The sequence below is a fragment of the Aquila chrysaetos genome, chromosome 4 (genome assembly GCF_900496995.4).
Source record: "Aquila chrysaetos chrysaetos chromosome 4, bAquChr1.4, whole genome shotgun sequence".
NCBI lineage: Eukaryota > Metazoa > Chordata > Aves > Accipitriformes > Accipitridae > Aquila > Aquila chrysaetos.
The window spans coordinates 36,110,043-36,124,785 of NC_044007.1; the positions used below are offsets into that span (position 1 = coordinate 36,110,043).

General features: G+C 48.2%; 1 protein-coding gene across 1 annotated transcript; it reads left to right on the plus strand.

The window, feature by feature from the left end:
* The first annotated feature begins 2,925 nt into the window (after positions 1-2,925).
* MSC (musculin) lies at positions 2,926-5,484 on the plus strand. The gene is given in 3 exon segments (XM_041123229.1): positions 2,926-3,314; positions 3,316-3,651; positions 4,419-5,484. Coding segments are annotated over 3 exon segments (645 nt in total). The 5' UTR covers positions 2,926-3,092; the 3' UTR covers positions 4,506-5,484.
* The last annotated feature ends 9,259 nt before the right edge of the window (positions 5,485-14,743 follow it).

A 14,743-nucleotide genomic window follows, 5' to 3' on the forward strand; every position in this document is an offset into this window, starting at 1 on the left:
AGATAACCTGCGTCTTACAGACTTGGCCTCTGGAGATTGTTTTTTTCTCTGTTGCTTTTGGCCATAATTTATTCTGAAACTCTAGGAAGCAAATAAAAGGCTTGTACCCCCTCTGCCTCATGCCGGAGACCTGTCGGGTCGTCAGCGCGGCGGCTCCCGGGCACCGGCGCAGCCCGGCCTGCGCGGGGATGCTCTCCGCCCAGCCCGGCGCAGCGCCCTGCCTCGCCGGTCCTCAGGTGCAGCACGAAACACCCTGATCTGCTGCAAAGGTAAAGGAGAAGCCTGGGTTTGGTGGACTCCTCTTCGTTTGGGTTCGTTGGTTAAATGTATTTACCAAAATGCCGTCTGCAAAAGTGTGAGGAAAAGCAGTCCGTCCCAGCGCGCATCCCCCTGAGTGGGGGATCTCCCCTCAGCAGAGAAAAACCGCTTTTTGTGGCCTCAGGGCCAACAACGGTGGCAGAGCTCCCTGGGGAAGGCCCTCTCTGTAGCTAGAACAGCTCCCGCTCCTGCTCCTCTCCCTCCACACGCACGCTGGGCTTTGCAGACCCGGGCTGCCCCCGCACCGCAGCGTGGGGGGATGGACCCTGAAACACGGGAGGATGCTGGCCTCGGAGTCCGGGCATAGATCAGGTCGTGGTTTTACCTTTCAAGGGAGAAAAGGGAAAGGGACTGCACCTGATAACGGTCGTAAAATGCTGCCCTGATATGCCAGGGACATTTTCCCCTACTCAGCACACACAGAGCATAAAGGATCAAAGTCTTGACAAATGGAAGCATGATGTAATGCCCTGGCCCCATCAAAGACTTTATCCTGAAAATGATATCTTCGTCAGGGTCGCAGAAATTAGCGGTTTGATGGATGTGAGAGGAGTCAGGTCTGCTCGGATTCATTGGGTGTAAATCCGAAGTAACCCTTGAGGTTCACTCCCTATTTACTCCATTGCATTTCCCATTTCCTTTACTAACCAAGAGGCAGGCAAAGACGATCTGGCTATTCCCCCTGCCTCCAATACTTTCATTAAATGAGACGAAGTCTTCCTCATGCTTCGCCTTTAATCTGCCGAGGCAGAGGTGGGCGCAAAAGGTGAGATTTGCCATCGTGGCTTTTAAGACTGGGTACCATTTTCTTCTTTGTTTGAAGAAATTCAGCCCTTTCTCCCATTAATCTTTAGCAGGGAAAGCGTTCAGCCCGCACCTGTATAAACAACCCAGACGGAGGGAAAAAGTAAACCTATATCTCTTCCCCTGCAGTATCTTTATATATATATGTAATATACGGATAATGTCGGCTAATTGGGGAGGCAGAGCAACCCCAAAGTCCGGCACCTTTCACCATACGGCGTGTGGGACCCAGCCAGAGCACTGTAGTGTCAAACCAAGTTCAAGAGATCCAGTTGCAAGATCAGCTGCCTGTTTCGGTGGTTCAAGAAATGGCAAGTTTCACTTGGAAAGGTTGCTGTTAAACCCGGCTCTGATGTGGTTCTAGCCCCAGCGGGTGAAGCCGAGGTTTATACAGCGTTAAGTGGCCCTCAATAAGACCGCAGCGTTGGCGGGGAGTGAAGTGCAAAGCGCTGGGCGAAAAGGCGGCCGGCTGTGCCAGGAAAGTTGTGCAGCAGCAGCCGGGAAGGTTCCACTCGGCCGGGAGGGAAATGGAAGGGAAAAACCGGGAGCAAAAATTGCGGGACAAGATCTTTCCACCTGTTGTAGTCATTAGATTCTTTTCTGCGAACTGAATTTTTGTTCTGGTTAACTGTATCCAGGCAGGGCCGTGAAGGCCAGCAAGGAACCAAATGCTAGTTATTCATCTTGGAAAGAAGGGATATTTTGGGGGGTGGGAGGGATACAAGTTGTTGATTGATTTTTTTTTTTTTAATTTATACCCCTGTTGAATTTGCGTATCAGCATTTCCAGTGGATGCTGGGTCCCCCACTCACCCGTGGACTCTATAAAAGCTGTAGCGCGGTATTTGTTAAAAAAAGTCCGCGAGTACCTCGAAAAGTTGTCCCGCTTCATTTGCTCTGTGGCACAGAGCTGTACGCAGCCCAATTAACTGGCTTTCAATTAATTGCTCTGAGGACGGAGAAGCCCTCGGACACGTTATACTCCTTCGCTGCTGTCTGTAGCTTCACCCCGCGTTACCGACACCATCAAAACACCGTCCGCGCGTTTCCAGCGACTTTCTGCGTTGCTCCCCCCAAACGGCAAACCCACGCCCGAGGGCCGCCGCTCCTGCTGCCTCCGCCCGCTCCGGCGGGGGGGCACCGGGAGCCGCACAGCCGCCTCTGGGAGCGGGGCAGGCAGCGGGCAGGGGGAGACCCCGGCGGGCGGGGGCCTGACCCGCAGCCTGGGCTTGGCCCCGTCCCCCCGCACCGCTCGGCTGCGGGCAGCGGGCAGCGGGTTTACGCGGTGGAAGAATCCCCCCGACCTCGAAGGAAAGGCGGGAGGGAGAGCGAATGCAGGTGGGCAGGGGGCAGAGCCCCGGGTGGCGCTCAGCCTCAGCCCGGCCGCCGCCGCCTCAGAGACAGGGAGCGGTGCCCCGCTCCCCGCGAAAGCACTCGCGGGATCAGCCCGGGGTGGGGGGGGGATCTGCGGTCCTCGGGGGCGAGGAGAGGGCTCTGTGCCGCAGGAGAAGCGCCCAGTCACACGGCGGCGTCACTCCCGAGAGCACTCCCGAGTACACCTGGAGACATCCCCGCGCGCGCGTGTGTGTGCGTCCGCCCGTCGTGTCCCGTCCGCCCCCCCCCCCGCCCATGGGGGTCTAGCCCCGCGCACCGCCGCACCAGCCCCGCCGCGGGCCGGAGAGGCGCCGCCCCCGGCGCGGGGCTCAGCCGGGTCCTACCCCCTCCCTCCCCCGCGCCCCCACTCCTCCCCTCCGCCCGGCAGATGGTTCGCTCCGCGGACACCCGATATATAGCGCTGTCAAGGGGCGCATCCCCCCTCCGCGCCCCCCCCCACCCGCCCCCCCGCCCCGCGCCGGCACGGACTCTCCGCGGCGGGGCCGCCCCGCGCTGGGCCCACTCGCCGGCGCGCCTCGGGCGTCCGCCCCCTCCCGCCTGCCCCGCTGCCCGCCTCCCTGCCTCCCTCCCGGGGCGATGTCCGCGGGCTCCGGGAGCGAGGCGGAGGAGCTGCCCGAGATGGACCTGCGGGCGCTGCAGCTGGACTACCCGCCGCCGCCGCCGCCGCCGCCGCCGCCGGCCAAGCGCCAGCCCCGCGGCGAGCTCTACCCCTCGGGGGACAACTCCTCGGCGGCGGAGGAGGAGGAGGAGGAGGAGGAAGAGGAGGAGGAGGAGGAGGAGGAGGACGGCGAGGGCAGCGAGGAGGAGGAGGGAAGAGGAGGGAGAGGGAGGAGCGGGGAGGAGGAAGGGGGCAAGAAGGGAGGGGCCGCGGGGGGCAAGAGGCGGGGGGCCGCGGGGGCCGCCGCCCGAGGGGAAGCAGTCCCAGCGCAACGCGGCCAACGCGCGGGAGCGGGCGCGGATGCGGGTGCTGAGCAAGGCGTTCTCCCGGCTGAAGACGAGCCTGCCCTGGGTGCCGCCCGACACCAAGCTCTCCAAGCTGGACACGCTGCGCCTGGCGTCCAGCTACATCGCCCACCTCCGGCAGCTCCTGCAGGAGGACCGCTACGAGAACGGATACGTCCACCCCGTCAACCTGGTACGGCGCGGCGCGGCCCGGCGCGGGGCGGGGGGGGGGGGGGCGCGGAGGCCGGGCGCGGCCCCGGCGCCTTCGGGATGCGCGGCGGGGGGCACCCGCCCGGGGGGGGGTCACGGGGGAAGCGCTCAAGCCGTGGCCGCCCTCGAAGGAGCCGCGGGGCGACCCCGACTGCTTCGTACCTCCCCGGTAATCCTGGCCCCGGGGGCGAGCCGAGAGCCGGGTTCGGCCCACGGTGGTGGCGGGCGTGTCTGTTCTGGGGAGTCGGAGTAGCGGATCCTAAAGAAATAAATTCCTCGGGCGTTAGGCAAGCTTAATGTCCGAAAAAGGAGCAGTCCGCTCTGAGGGCTGGCTTGCAGCACAAGCAAGCCGTCAGTAGTCCGTCGGTACACAACCAAACGCCTGATGCGTGCCACGGGGCTAAAAGGGCTGCTTATAGAGCGCAGAGCGGTTGTTTTTGAATCGTGTATATGCTTTTATTTATAAAATGATGCAAACAGTTGCAAAGCAAGAGAAGCGTTGCGGTTTTGATGAGAACGATTTGTTGCTGGCCGTTGCAGCCCTATTGCGGAGCATTTAATTACAACGAAAAACGTAATGAAAATATTTGTTAGAGGAACTCGGCGCTCTTTGCGCTTCCCACAGGGACTAAAACATGATGACGTGTTTGCAACTGAACCGCAGTTAGACATCTATCAGTAATAAGGCTCCAGTTTCATACCACGATAAACTTTCTTTTTAATATGTGAAATACCTTTTTTTGCCTACAGACTTGGCCATTTGTGGTTTCAGGAAGACCTGACTCTGACACCAAAGAAGTTTCTACTGCCAGCAGATTATGTGGAACTACTGCATAGTCAAAGTAAATTGGTTTTTTGTTGTTGTTGTTGATCTTTTTTTTAATGGGCTGGATATTTTTAAGAGCTGTGATTTATCGGCTCAAGACTAGAAGATGGGGACAAACCTCCATCTCTAACAGTGCTAAATCTGTGTCCCCTGTCATTCTTTTCCCTTAGAGTTCTGAGGGAAGTTTATTTAAAGCAGTAAAGAAGGGAGGGCGGCGGAAATTAGGGTTTTTATGAACTGACTGCAGTAGCTGAAGTCTGAGATTTGGAAAGGCCCTTCTTTGGCTTCATCATTCTTATCACCGCCTGAGGACCTGTTGTTCTGAGGCTTTTAAACTAATGGAAGAGGAATATAATGGTATAGAATTAACAGCATGGACCAAAATACAACTCTACAAACTAACCCCGAACAGTGTTATTTGTATTCTAAAGCAAAGCAGTATTTTAGAGTAGCTTTGAAACTCAGATAGATTTATAATATATTTTGATGGCTTTTGTATTCATGGATCCGGTTTACTGCAACTATGCAATAAGTATAGTCATACTTTTTCTTGTCCTTTTAAAACCAGAGTTTTCTTAAAAAACTGTAAGTGGCTACAGTCTGCATTTAGCCTACTGTCCATTGGAATTAAACTAATTCCTTTGGTTATGTCTTGAAGTGCCACATCTAAGAATGTGGGACTGTCCCTAGAAATGTGGCAGAGTTTCTGTGCCTTACTCTGGAAGGGAATTCTGCTTACTGTAAGGCCAGGGTGCATGTGTTGTGAAGAATGAGTTTGTATGATGCTGCAAAATAACAAGAATTCACAATGTTTTAAACATTTTGCCTGTGCTGTCATGCTTGTCTTTGAAACGTTTACCCTCAAATGAGTTCTAGTGACATTTCTTCACTGATTCAAATGCTGTAATAAAAGAGGATGCCATCAAATAAGTTGCAAATGTAAATAACTCTATTTTTTTATAAATGACATTAAAAGCTTGGTTACAATGACTTACTGGTACTGTGATAGTGTGTGGCTGCATCAATATAGGAACGTCTTTGTAATGCACATTCTTGAAACCCACTTTTGTAAACACAGTTATCTTCCTCATATCTTGAGAGCAGATACATCTCCAGCAACAGAGTCAGATAACACTTTCACCCCAAACAATTCTTGTGAGGTACAGTACTATATCAATCAGCAGGGAAAAACACATTTTAACAACTTACAGAATTCACTGTCATAATATTTTCTGTGAATCAGGAAAATAAATAAATAAATGTAGATTAAGAAATGGATGTCAGTAATTTGTTCTTCTTCATAGCATGAAAGATAGAGTAATAGCTCCTTTTGCTGTTCTTTCCCATTTTACATTTCCATCTGTAGTCTGTTTTGCTTTTATTTGTATTTGTGCAGTGGGAAAGTCAGCTGAGTTTTCCTAGTTGGGAGCAGACTTTTCCTGTTTTAACATTAAAACTCCTGAGATAAGATTTTCTGTTTCTCAAAATATTTTATCAGCGGTTAACTCACAGTAAGGGAGAAGACTGAATTGCTTTAGAGAAGAAAAAGCCTCCTCTTCTTCATTTAAGCAGCCAGGAGGAAGAAACATTTGCTTAACCAGAAACAGTTTAACCTGGTTTCTTGTCAGGTCATCCTACGTCACGGATTTCTGTTTTGAAATACTGCACAGAAGCCCAAGACTGACTATTAGTAGTGTCTTTCAAGTAGATGAACTGCAGAAAATTGCTTCTCTTCTTGTGAAACGTAAAATAGCCCAGAGCCACTGCAAAATAAAATGAGGGCTCAGTCCAGGATCTGCTGAAATTCTTGCTTTCAGTGATTTGAGGGCAAGCTGTACAGAGACCATAATCTAATTTATTTTCCAGTTGTAGCCAGAGAAAGGCTGTGAAGGAAGGGGGCTATCCTAATTTGCAGTTATGTAACTAAGGTGGGACTCCAACTGATCTTCTCTGGGAAGCTTTATAAAAAGAAAAGAATATAAACAGTAAATCAAAAAGGAAGGAGCTTTAGGAAGGCATAAGGTACAAGAAAACTCAACCAATGTTTATCTGAACCCTAGAGAAAAGATTATTCAGCAATTTAACTAAGGTGCCATTTGAGATAATCTCAGCTGTGGTACCTAGCTGATTTTGGCCTTGATCCCAGCTGTAATTGGTTAACGACTCTAGGAGATCAGAAAAACAAGGAAAGCATGGAGAACTTTAAACAGTATAGAAAGGTCCATGCGAAATGATGGAAAAAAATGTTCAGGGTAAATTCCCAAATATGAAGTGGTTATATTAAGTAAATACAGTAGGTCAAAATCGGGGATGAGGAGTGTGACATGAAGAAAAAAATAGTATTGGTTCCATCCATGCATCATACTACATGCTCTCAAATACATTTTTTTCCTTGTGGCTACATAATACATAAAAATACCTTCTTCATAAAATAACGAATGTACTTACTGTATTTGTTACTGTAACAGACACATCCATATGATGATGATGCCCCAATAGACTATCACTGGGTTTAGAGCAGAAGTACACAATAGCCACAGGTGACAGTTCAGGTCAAATTCTGGAGAGAAAATTACAGCTTTTAGATAGCGAATGTTGTATAAGACTCAATTCTTTGTTTTAAATGCCTCTATACAGAGATATATATATTAGTGTATACTTATCTTAATATGGCAATTAGGTATGTTTGGATTTCTCTAACAAGGATCTGATATTTCAAATCATTAATTTTAATCATTGGGTTCATAAAAATTATTTTTTAAAAGTAAATTAATCTTTCTTCTTCTCTCTGAGAGGCATTACGCGATTAGGAAAAAGTTCAGACAATTGAACAGGCTCCTTGTGAGTTTGTCCTGAGATGAAGGCTGCTGTCTTGCCAGGGAAGTGCCAGGTAGGTCATGTATTCTGGCATTCCTCACCTATAAAGACACATCAAAAATACATGCACGCAGCTTTGAATCCTTTTTTTAAACTCACGAACAGATGAAATTCAGATCAGTGCTTTATATGAATGAGGTGACCACGACATTCTAAAATGCTACTTTTAAGCATTAACAGATTCCATAGGAAGATAATGTGTTTTGGTCCTTTTTTTTTTATTAAGTTTTTGCCAACCTGATAAGAGTAAATTGATTTCATTTTTAAAGTCTGAGCATTTCGTTTGACTGGGTATGAGTTACAGAGCTGGGTGAAAGGGAGACTTAAAATGAAAAACTACCTTACATTTCCACAGTCCACAAGCACGGAAGGTAAGAAATACACACATTTTTATTAGGTTTGGCAAGTATACACTTGATGATTTTTTTGTTACATTAATGACATCTTCGTTCCTTGGCACAAGGTACAAGGTGAACCCATCTTGATCCCATAAACGAATACAAATCTTGCTAAAGCTGTTTTATAAATAAAATGCCAAATCATCTGCAACCCATATTCGGCTGAGACCTGCTTCATGTGAAATCTTAAAGGCAGAATACCTGCATTGACTTTCCTGGCAGGCAGTCCATATATAAAGGGGAACATTTGTCTCCCAAAAATATTTTTGTGACTTTAGACTTATATAAATGTTGTGTAGAACTTTGTTTTGTCTCTATTTTATGTGGTACTCTGGTAGAGCAGATCGTTAGCCAGAAAGCTCATGTCTCCATCATGAAACCATTCCTTTCCAATACATGTGTTTGCTTACACAAGGAAAATACATCTCTCATATTGAAAATGTTACCAATTCTGATCTGAGCAAAAGAAACATAGTTTGCATGTAAGAAATACCTAAGCCATACCTTTCCCATTTAGTGATTTTATACATGTACTATTTAAAGAACTCTCAGATATGCTATGGATTCTGAATAAGAATTCGAGTTTCTCAGCTAAGGAAAGGTGACTATGGAAGAAGTACAGTTGTCATAGGGGTCTCCCAGGTGAAAGAGGGCGTTGAAGAAATTGATTTTAACATCTCAATATCTATCTGAAAGTTACTCTGTCTCTCTTCATTGACTCTAGAAGGACCCTAAGGTGACCAGCTGTGTGATTCAGTTAAATATCTAATGTTTTAGTTAACTATCTAACGTTGGGAGGGATAAAGCCAGGTTTAAATGACTGAACTTTATATGAGCCAAGTAAGATAAAAAGAAGGAAGAAGTGGAATTTAGAGCTACCCACCAATACAAGCTTATAGTAACTTTATATTATAAACAAATAATAATTACATCACTTGAATGAAACAACACAGAAAGCTGTCCATTCTACTGGAGAACAGTCACTTCTCCACAGGTAGCTAATTCTATATAATAGCGAATTTGCATTTGGTACAGCAGTGCAGATTCTCACCAAGGCTAATGGCAATTACACCTAAGAATTAGGTTCCACCACCTGGCAGTGTTTATCACACTCCAATCCAGCTGAAAGATGTGTACACATATACTTTCTGCAGTGCACAGAGGATGGATGCTGAGCTGCCTTCCAAAAATTCCTAGAAAAGTTAAGACGCCTGAAAAGATTCATCTAGGATCTATCCAACAAGACAGGCAAAACCGAGAAAAACTTGTGGCTGATGTAGGGCTGAAGAATCACTCCTGTAATGTTGGGGTGCTGGCAGTCTGATAGGGTCTGGGACTAGAAACATGTAGTGACATTCAACAAACTATAATTAACCTTGATGATGTGACTGGAATTTAGCAAGCAAAGGAAATCACCCAATCTGCTCATGCTGGTGAAATCGTTAAAAAGAACTCAGATTTCCAGTGTTAAAGAGAATTCAAAATGTGACAAGAAAAGTGCTTTATGACAACAAAGCAGGCAGAGCTGCGAGTCAGAATATATACACAGACACAACCCCAACCCAAGCAACCAGACTGCTCAGTACCTGGGACAAAAAGTCACAAGAATAGCAAAGGATCGCACCACTTCATAAGACTTTACAAAGGCCTGTGTAGCAAGCACAGCATGCATGAAGGGGATGGACAACAGCAGCTTTAGCTTACAGGAATCTTCATAGGAACGACAAGAATAAGATAAATGGATGCTAATCCCGAAAACAAATGGATCACTTTTTAATTCCGAGTTGCTGTGATGGCAGAAGCAACATCATTAGCACTGTAAATCCCACAGTCAGTAAAAGATAAGAAGTAAACGTAGGCATGAACGTTTGTAGAAAATCGAGATTGTAACAGCACAAGGAACTATTGTATTCCTTGAATATAAGCAGTATGGAGTTCAAATTAGTTCATGTCCTTAGTATCATCAAGAGGGCATGTCATCTAGAGGAAAAGGTGACCAAGCTGAATCAGAAGTCTTTTGCAACAAGGAGCTGAAAGATTCCAACTGTCCTGTGATTCATTTCTTCAGGGAAGTCCCTCTTGCCCTATGAAAATGGCTGAAGAGGAGTGAAGTAGGTCAATGTTCTGGGAAGCCTCAAGAAAGCAGATGAACTGCCGGAAAAGATACAGTCTGTGGTCACTATGGGGAAAACCAAAACAAACCCAGTGTCACTCATTTATCCTGTAGAAGTGTCTCATCCCACCCTCAAAATAAACATATGTGCATCAAATGTTTTCCACTATCTAGAAGGGAGATCTTGGAAAGATGGTTAATGTCAAATCTTTTTAACTGCACTCTGGCACACATATGGTCTGGACCTGTCTGCATCCCTTTTGGGGAGATACTGAATACATGTACTAACATCATCTGCTCCAGGCAGCAATCTACAGACCCCACTCCAAGCAGCAGAGAGTGCCTTGCATCACTTGCTCTAATCTCTTTTAGATTGGACTGGTTGTGTCCACCCTGGAAACCCCTTTTCATCCTCCTCCTCCTCCGGGTCCCAGTGGGACATCAATAACCTTCAAAGGGGGCAAAATAATGAGAGATACATTGCTATTTACTAGGAAGGTGATATTAAGTCCTGAGGAAACATATTCCTGAGTGTGACAATTTCATGCTACATATGGGTATGTTTGAGATTTGCAAGGCCTATTAGGATAGCTCTGTAGAACTGTGGAGGTTAAACAAGGCCACCCCTCTGTATGCAGGAAGATCCCTGGGGCTATCCAACCCCAGAATCACAGTTAGGTTTCAACACAGGAAGAACACACATCACATCCATTTGGGTTGTGCCCAATTCTTGCCGTGTTTCATAGGACACAGAACAAAACTTGTGGTATTTGGGAAAGGACTGAGTAGATGCCATTTTGACATGGGAAAAACAGGGAAAGAAAACAAAGAGAAAATCAAACAAATTTCTGTAGGGCCCCTGGATTAAAGCTAAACTGCCATATTGGTGAAGTTCTGTGCACAAGAGTAACTGGAGACAGAAGCTAACAGACCAAAATGTACAGGCAGACCCTAATAAGGAATAACCCTTCAAATTTGTCCCCATCCATTAAAAATGACAGTGTCAGCTAATACATGGAGATATATGTATAAAATCTAGCTGTCTGTAAAGATACTCAGATTACAAGTTTAATGTTTAATGGCATGACAGTGATATTCATGAAGCATGAACTGAAAACTCTCTTGAAAGAAGGGCTGAGGTGTCTTATACTGGCTAAAGCATGACTGTATGCCCTACATATGCTTTGAAGATGATTTCTCAAGCCATTAATCGTAACAAAACACTCATAACCACAGGACCTGCTACCAGTCTGTTTCTCACAGTAGCCTGGTTTGAGGTGTTTGCTCATCCTATGATACAGCCCAGAACAGTTCCTTTATCTCAAGGAACAATTTTCAGATTTCTTTTCCACTCTATATAATTCCCCCTGAACTTGAGATGCAAATTATGCCATAAACACTTTTGTTAATCAGGCTTCACAAATAAGAAAAAAATTTCCCCCTTCTAGGCTAGATATAGTCCTGATGTGGATGGAACAGCTGTGCAGACAAACCCACTTATGCTCTTTGCCCTCCCTCACTGTAAGTAAAAACACACCAGTTTCCTCTGTAAACTGTACATACTGTATGATCTGGGGATATCCTTAGTTTGTAAGAGAGAAGTAGTTACCATAAATTAACACCACTGGTACTGCCAAAATTCTCATCACTTTGACCACCATTTCAAGTTTTGGAACAGACGCCAAGGGCTTGACTGACACTTTAGAGTCTCCACTCCCACAATCCCTGTGCAAAGGGACTGCAGCTAGACTCATGCTCAAACTTTTGCAATCCCACAGAAGATCCTCCGGTGTGCCTCTGATCCTGACCGATCGCGTGGGCTTGGGGGACGGGGAGAGAGCCCCGGGCGGCCTCCAGCACCTCTGACTGGCACGAGCGTTCCCTCTCCGCCACCGAGACGCGTGCCTGTGCTCTGCCGGCTCTGCCACCGCAGCCCCCCTTCCGAGGCGACTCCTGGTGAAGAACTGGCAGCTGGCTGGGAGAGACAAGCAAGAAGATGCAATTCAGGTGAAGGAAAGAGAAAAATGGTTTCATGAAGAGGCTGCAGATGCCACCGAAAGGGCTAGGGTGGGTCTGGCCTCTTGCTGGTAGAGGAAAGATTTGGAAGGATGCCGGGACGCGATGAACGAACTCACCTCCTCAGGCAAAAATGTTTAAATAGGCCTACAGAAAGTACTAGGGGGAGAGTCTCTAGTTACGCATGCTCGTTCGCTCACTTCCAAGCGTTACTTTAACAAAGAAGCATCAGCGTAAAATACCAGGAGCCCTCTGCACGGAGCGGGCAACCCTTTTCGAGGCACTCGGCAGCACCCGTCCCATTTCAGTCTTCTGGGAGCGCCTCTCGCACCTCTCCAGGTCCCGCCCTGCCGGGCAGCGGCTGCCCGGCGCGGCCGCCCCGCTGCCTCCCCAGACGTGACAGGACCGGCTCTCCGGGCCCTTGCTGCCCCCTTCCTCCTCCGGCCTGAACTCCACCCGCCGCCAGGAAAGCGGCGGAGCGCTCTCCCGCCCGAGGTTTAGGTAAAGGCAGCTTTCGGAGGGGGCGGGAGTAATGGCCGCCGAGGGCAGCCCCGCCTCACGCCTCACGGCGGCCGCCCCGCAGGCGGGGCGCGGGCGCCACCCGGTGGCTGCCGTGCCGAGGTGCGCGGCCGGAGCGGCCTCGGGAACGGCGGGAGAGCGGGCCCCTCGGTGGCGGGCGTGGCTCCCTTCTGTCAGCGGCTGGTTTAAATTCAGCCTGCGGGCGGCGGGGCCTGGGGGGCGGCGCGGGAAGCCTCCTGCTGAGGGGGTCTGCGTGTCTGCCCCCCCCGGCTCAGCGGTTCCCCGTACTGCCTGAATTCGGCGTCCCGATACGCCCCCAACGCCCCCACTCTCTGCCAACGCGGTGAAAAAATCCGGGGGCAGGAGGGAAGCCCAGGAGAGGGATTTGCGTCGCTTCGCGCAGCGTAGCGCGGCACAAACTGCGCCAGCAGGCAACACCTGCCTGACGCGTCGGGTTATGGCCTTACCCAGAACAAAGTAGAAGTAGTAAAAGAAGGTGGGAGGGGAAGGAGGCTCCCAGACCGCAGGGTCCAGCCTGCGCCTACGGGCCTGGCCAGGGCCGTGAGGCGGCCTGGGAGCCGCTGTGGTGGGTACAAAACCCACGCCACCCCCAGCAGAGCTCGTCCCTGCCCGGTTTATGGCCGTAGGGTGGTCCTTGCCTGAGCAGGTCTTGTGTCTCCCAGGGCTGGCGGCATCTTCTTGTGGTGAAGGACCCTGGGGACACGGCGCTGGGGCTGACCCTGGGCTCTGCCACCTGACCGTGGGGTATTTTTTCAGCGCAAGGCCCCCCTGAGGCATCCTCTGTCTGTTTACATTGCCTGTTTTATTTGGTAAGTAATGAAAGCTTGTAATCTAGAATGAAAGGGTCAGTATGGAAGGAGGTAGCTACGTCTTGCGGTTGGAATGAGAGACGGGGAGTGTTCTCATTTCCTGGGCTACGTATCTTTTACTTTCTTGGTGCTGCACTTGCCTGAGGGTGTTCAGGTATGTCTTGGGCTCCAAAGGCCTTTCAGACCTTCTAGGAGAAAATAAAAACAACAAGTAAAAGCAATGGCAATATTTTGTTACTATGACTATCTTTCAATAATGAGAAATTATCAAATATCTAATTATCGAAAGAGAGTCATGGCAGGAGAATCTGTGCTGATGTTTTCATAGACTGAATGGCCCTTTTAGTTCTCCTCTCTCCTTTTTTGCCTTAAATAAGAGAGAAACAGATTTTTCTGTGGCTCCAGTACAACAAGAGGCCTGCTTGAATCAACCCCTTTGCATAACTTTCTGAACTTTTAAATGGAATAAACACAGTGTTACACATTCATTGCTAAATACTAGTTTTGTACCTGAAAATTGAAGCTGACTAGATTTCAGGTGATCACAACATCCAGTGAGGAATCATTTCTCAAAGTTGGCTCTGAAAAGAGTTGGGGCCACGATAACGGTGGTGACACGGTAGTTGTAATGCAGGGAATATGCATGGGGCAGGAGGCATAGGAGTCAAATGCCGCCTTGTGCTATACAGCGTGGCTGTTTTCAGCTGTGTGCCTAGGCAACAGGAGCAAAGCCTTATCCATTCCTGCAGATCTGAAGGTGGCAACTTTCCTGCAATGGCCAGCATAGCGGATGCACAAGTCACTTCATATTTCTCCCCATTATTGCCTTAAGCACAGGAATGAAAGAAATGAAACTTGCTCCATTGCTACTTGTACTGTCTGACAGCTGCTCATCCTTACACAGGAATTAAAGGAATAAAACTTCTTCCTATTACAACTTATCCTACCTCACATCTGCCTATTCTAGGTAGCAGTTTCAGTCTTACCTCTCCAAACACAGTACATGCGATACAGTCTGAACATAGAGGAGGGGGCATACCACTTCTTAAGCCAGAAGATCTGTGTCAGATCAAGAAAAAATATAGAAGTGTTTTCTTCATGCTGTATCCAGAGACTGATTTAACAGTGACTGCAGCTAGCAAAATCTGCTGGTATTAGATCAGTACCAGCCTGTAGGAAGAGTGGAAATGGCACTGTAAGGATACCTAGAATTACTGTGTCTCTGTGTTCTTTCTTATTAAGTAATCATCCCAGAAATTTGAGATGTCACCTTGTACCTTCACCTTTTCAGTTTAACTCTGAGCTGATAGGCTAAAATCTATCTTGACTGGAAAATGTAGCAATGAAATACTGACTTGGATAAAAATTTGCTGTCAAAAATCCTTTTGACAGCAGTGGGATAGGATCTGTTCTAAGCATTTATCACATTTAGATTTTATCTTTTTCTGCTCTTCTAGTTTATGTTAGGAGTAGAGATCCAGCATGAAAACTTTTAC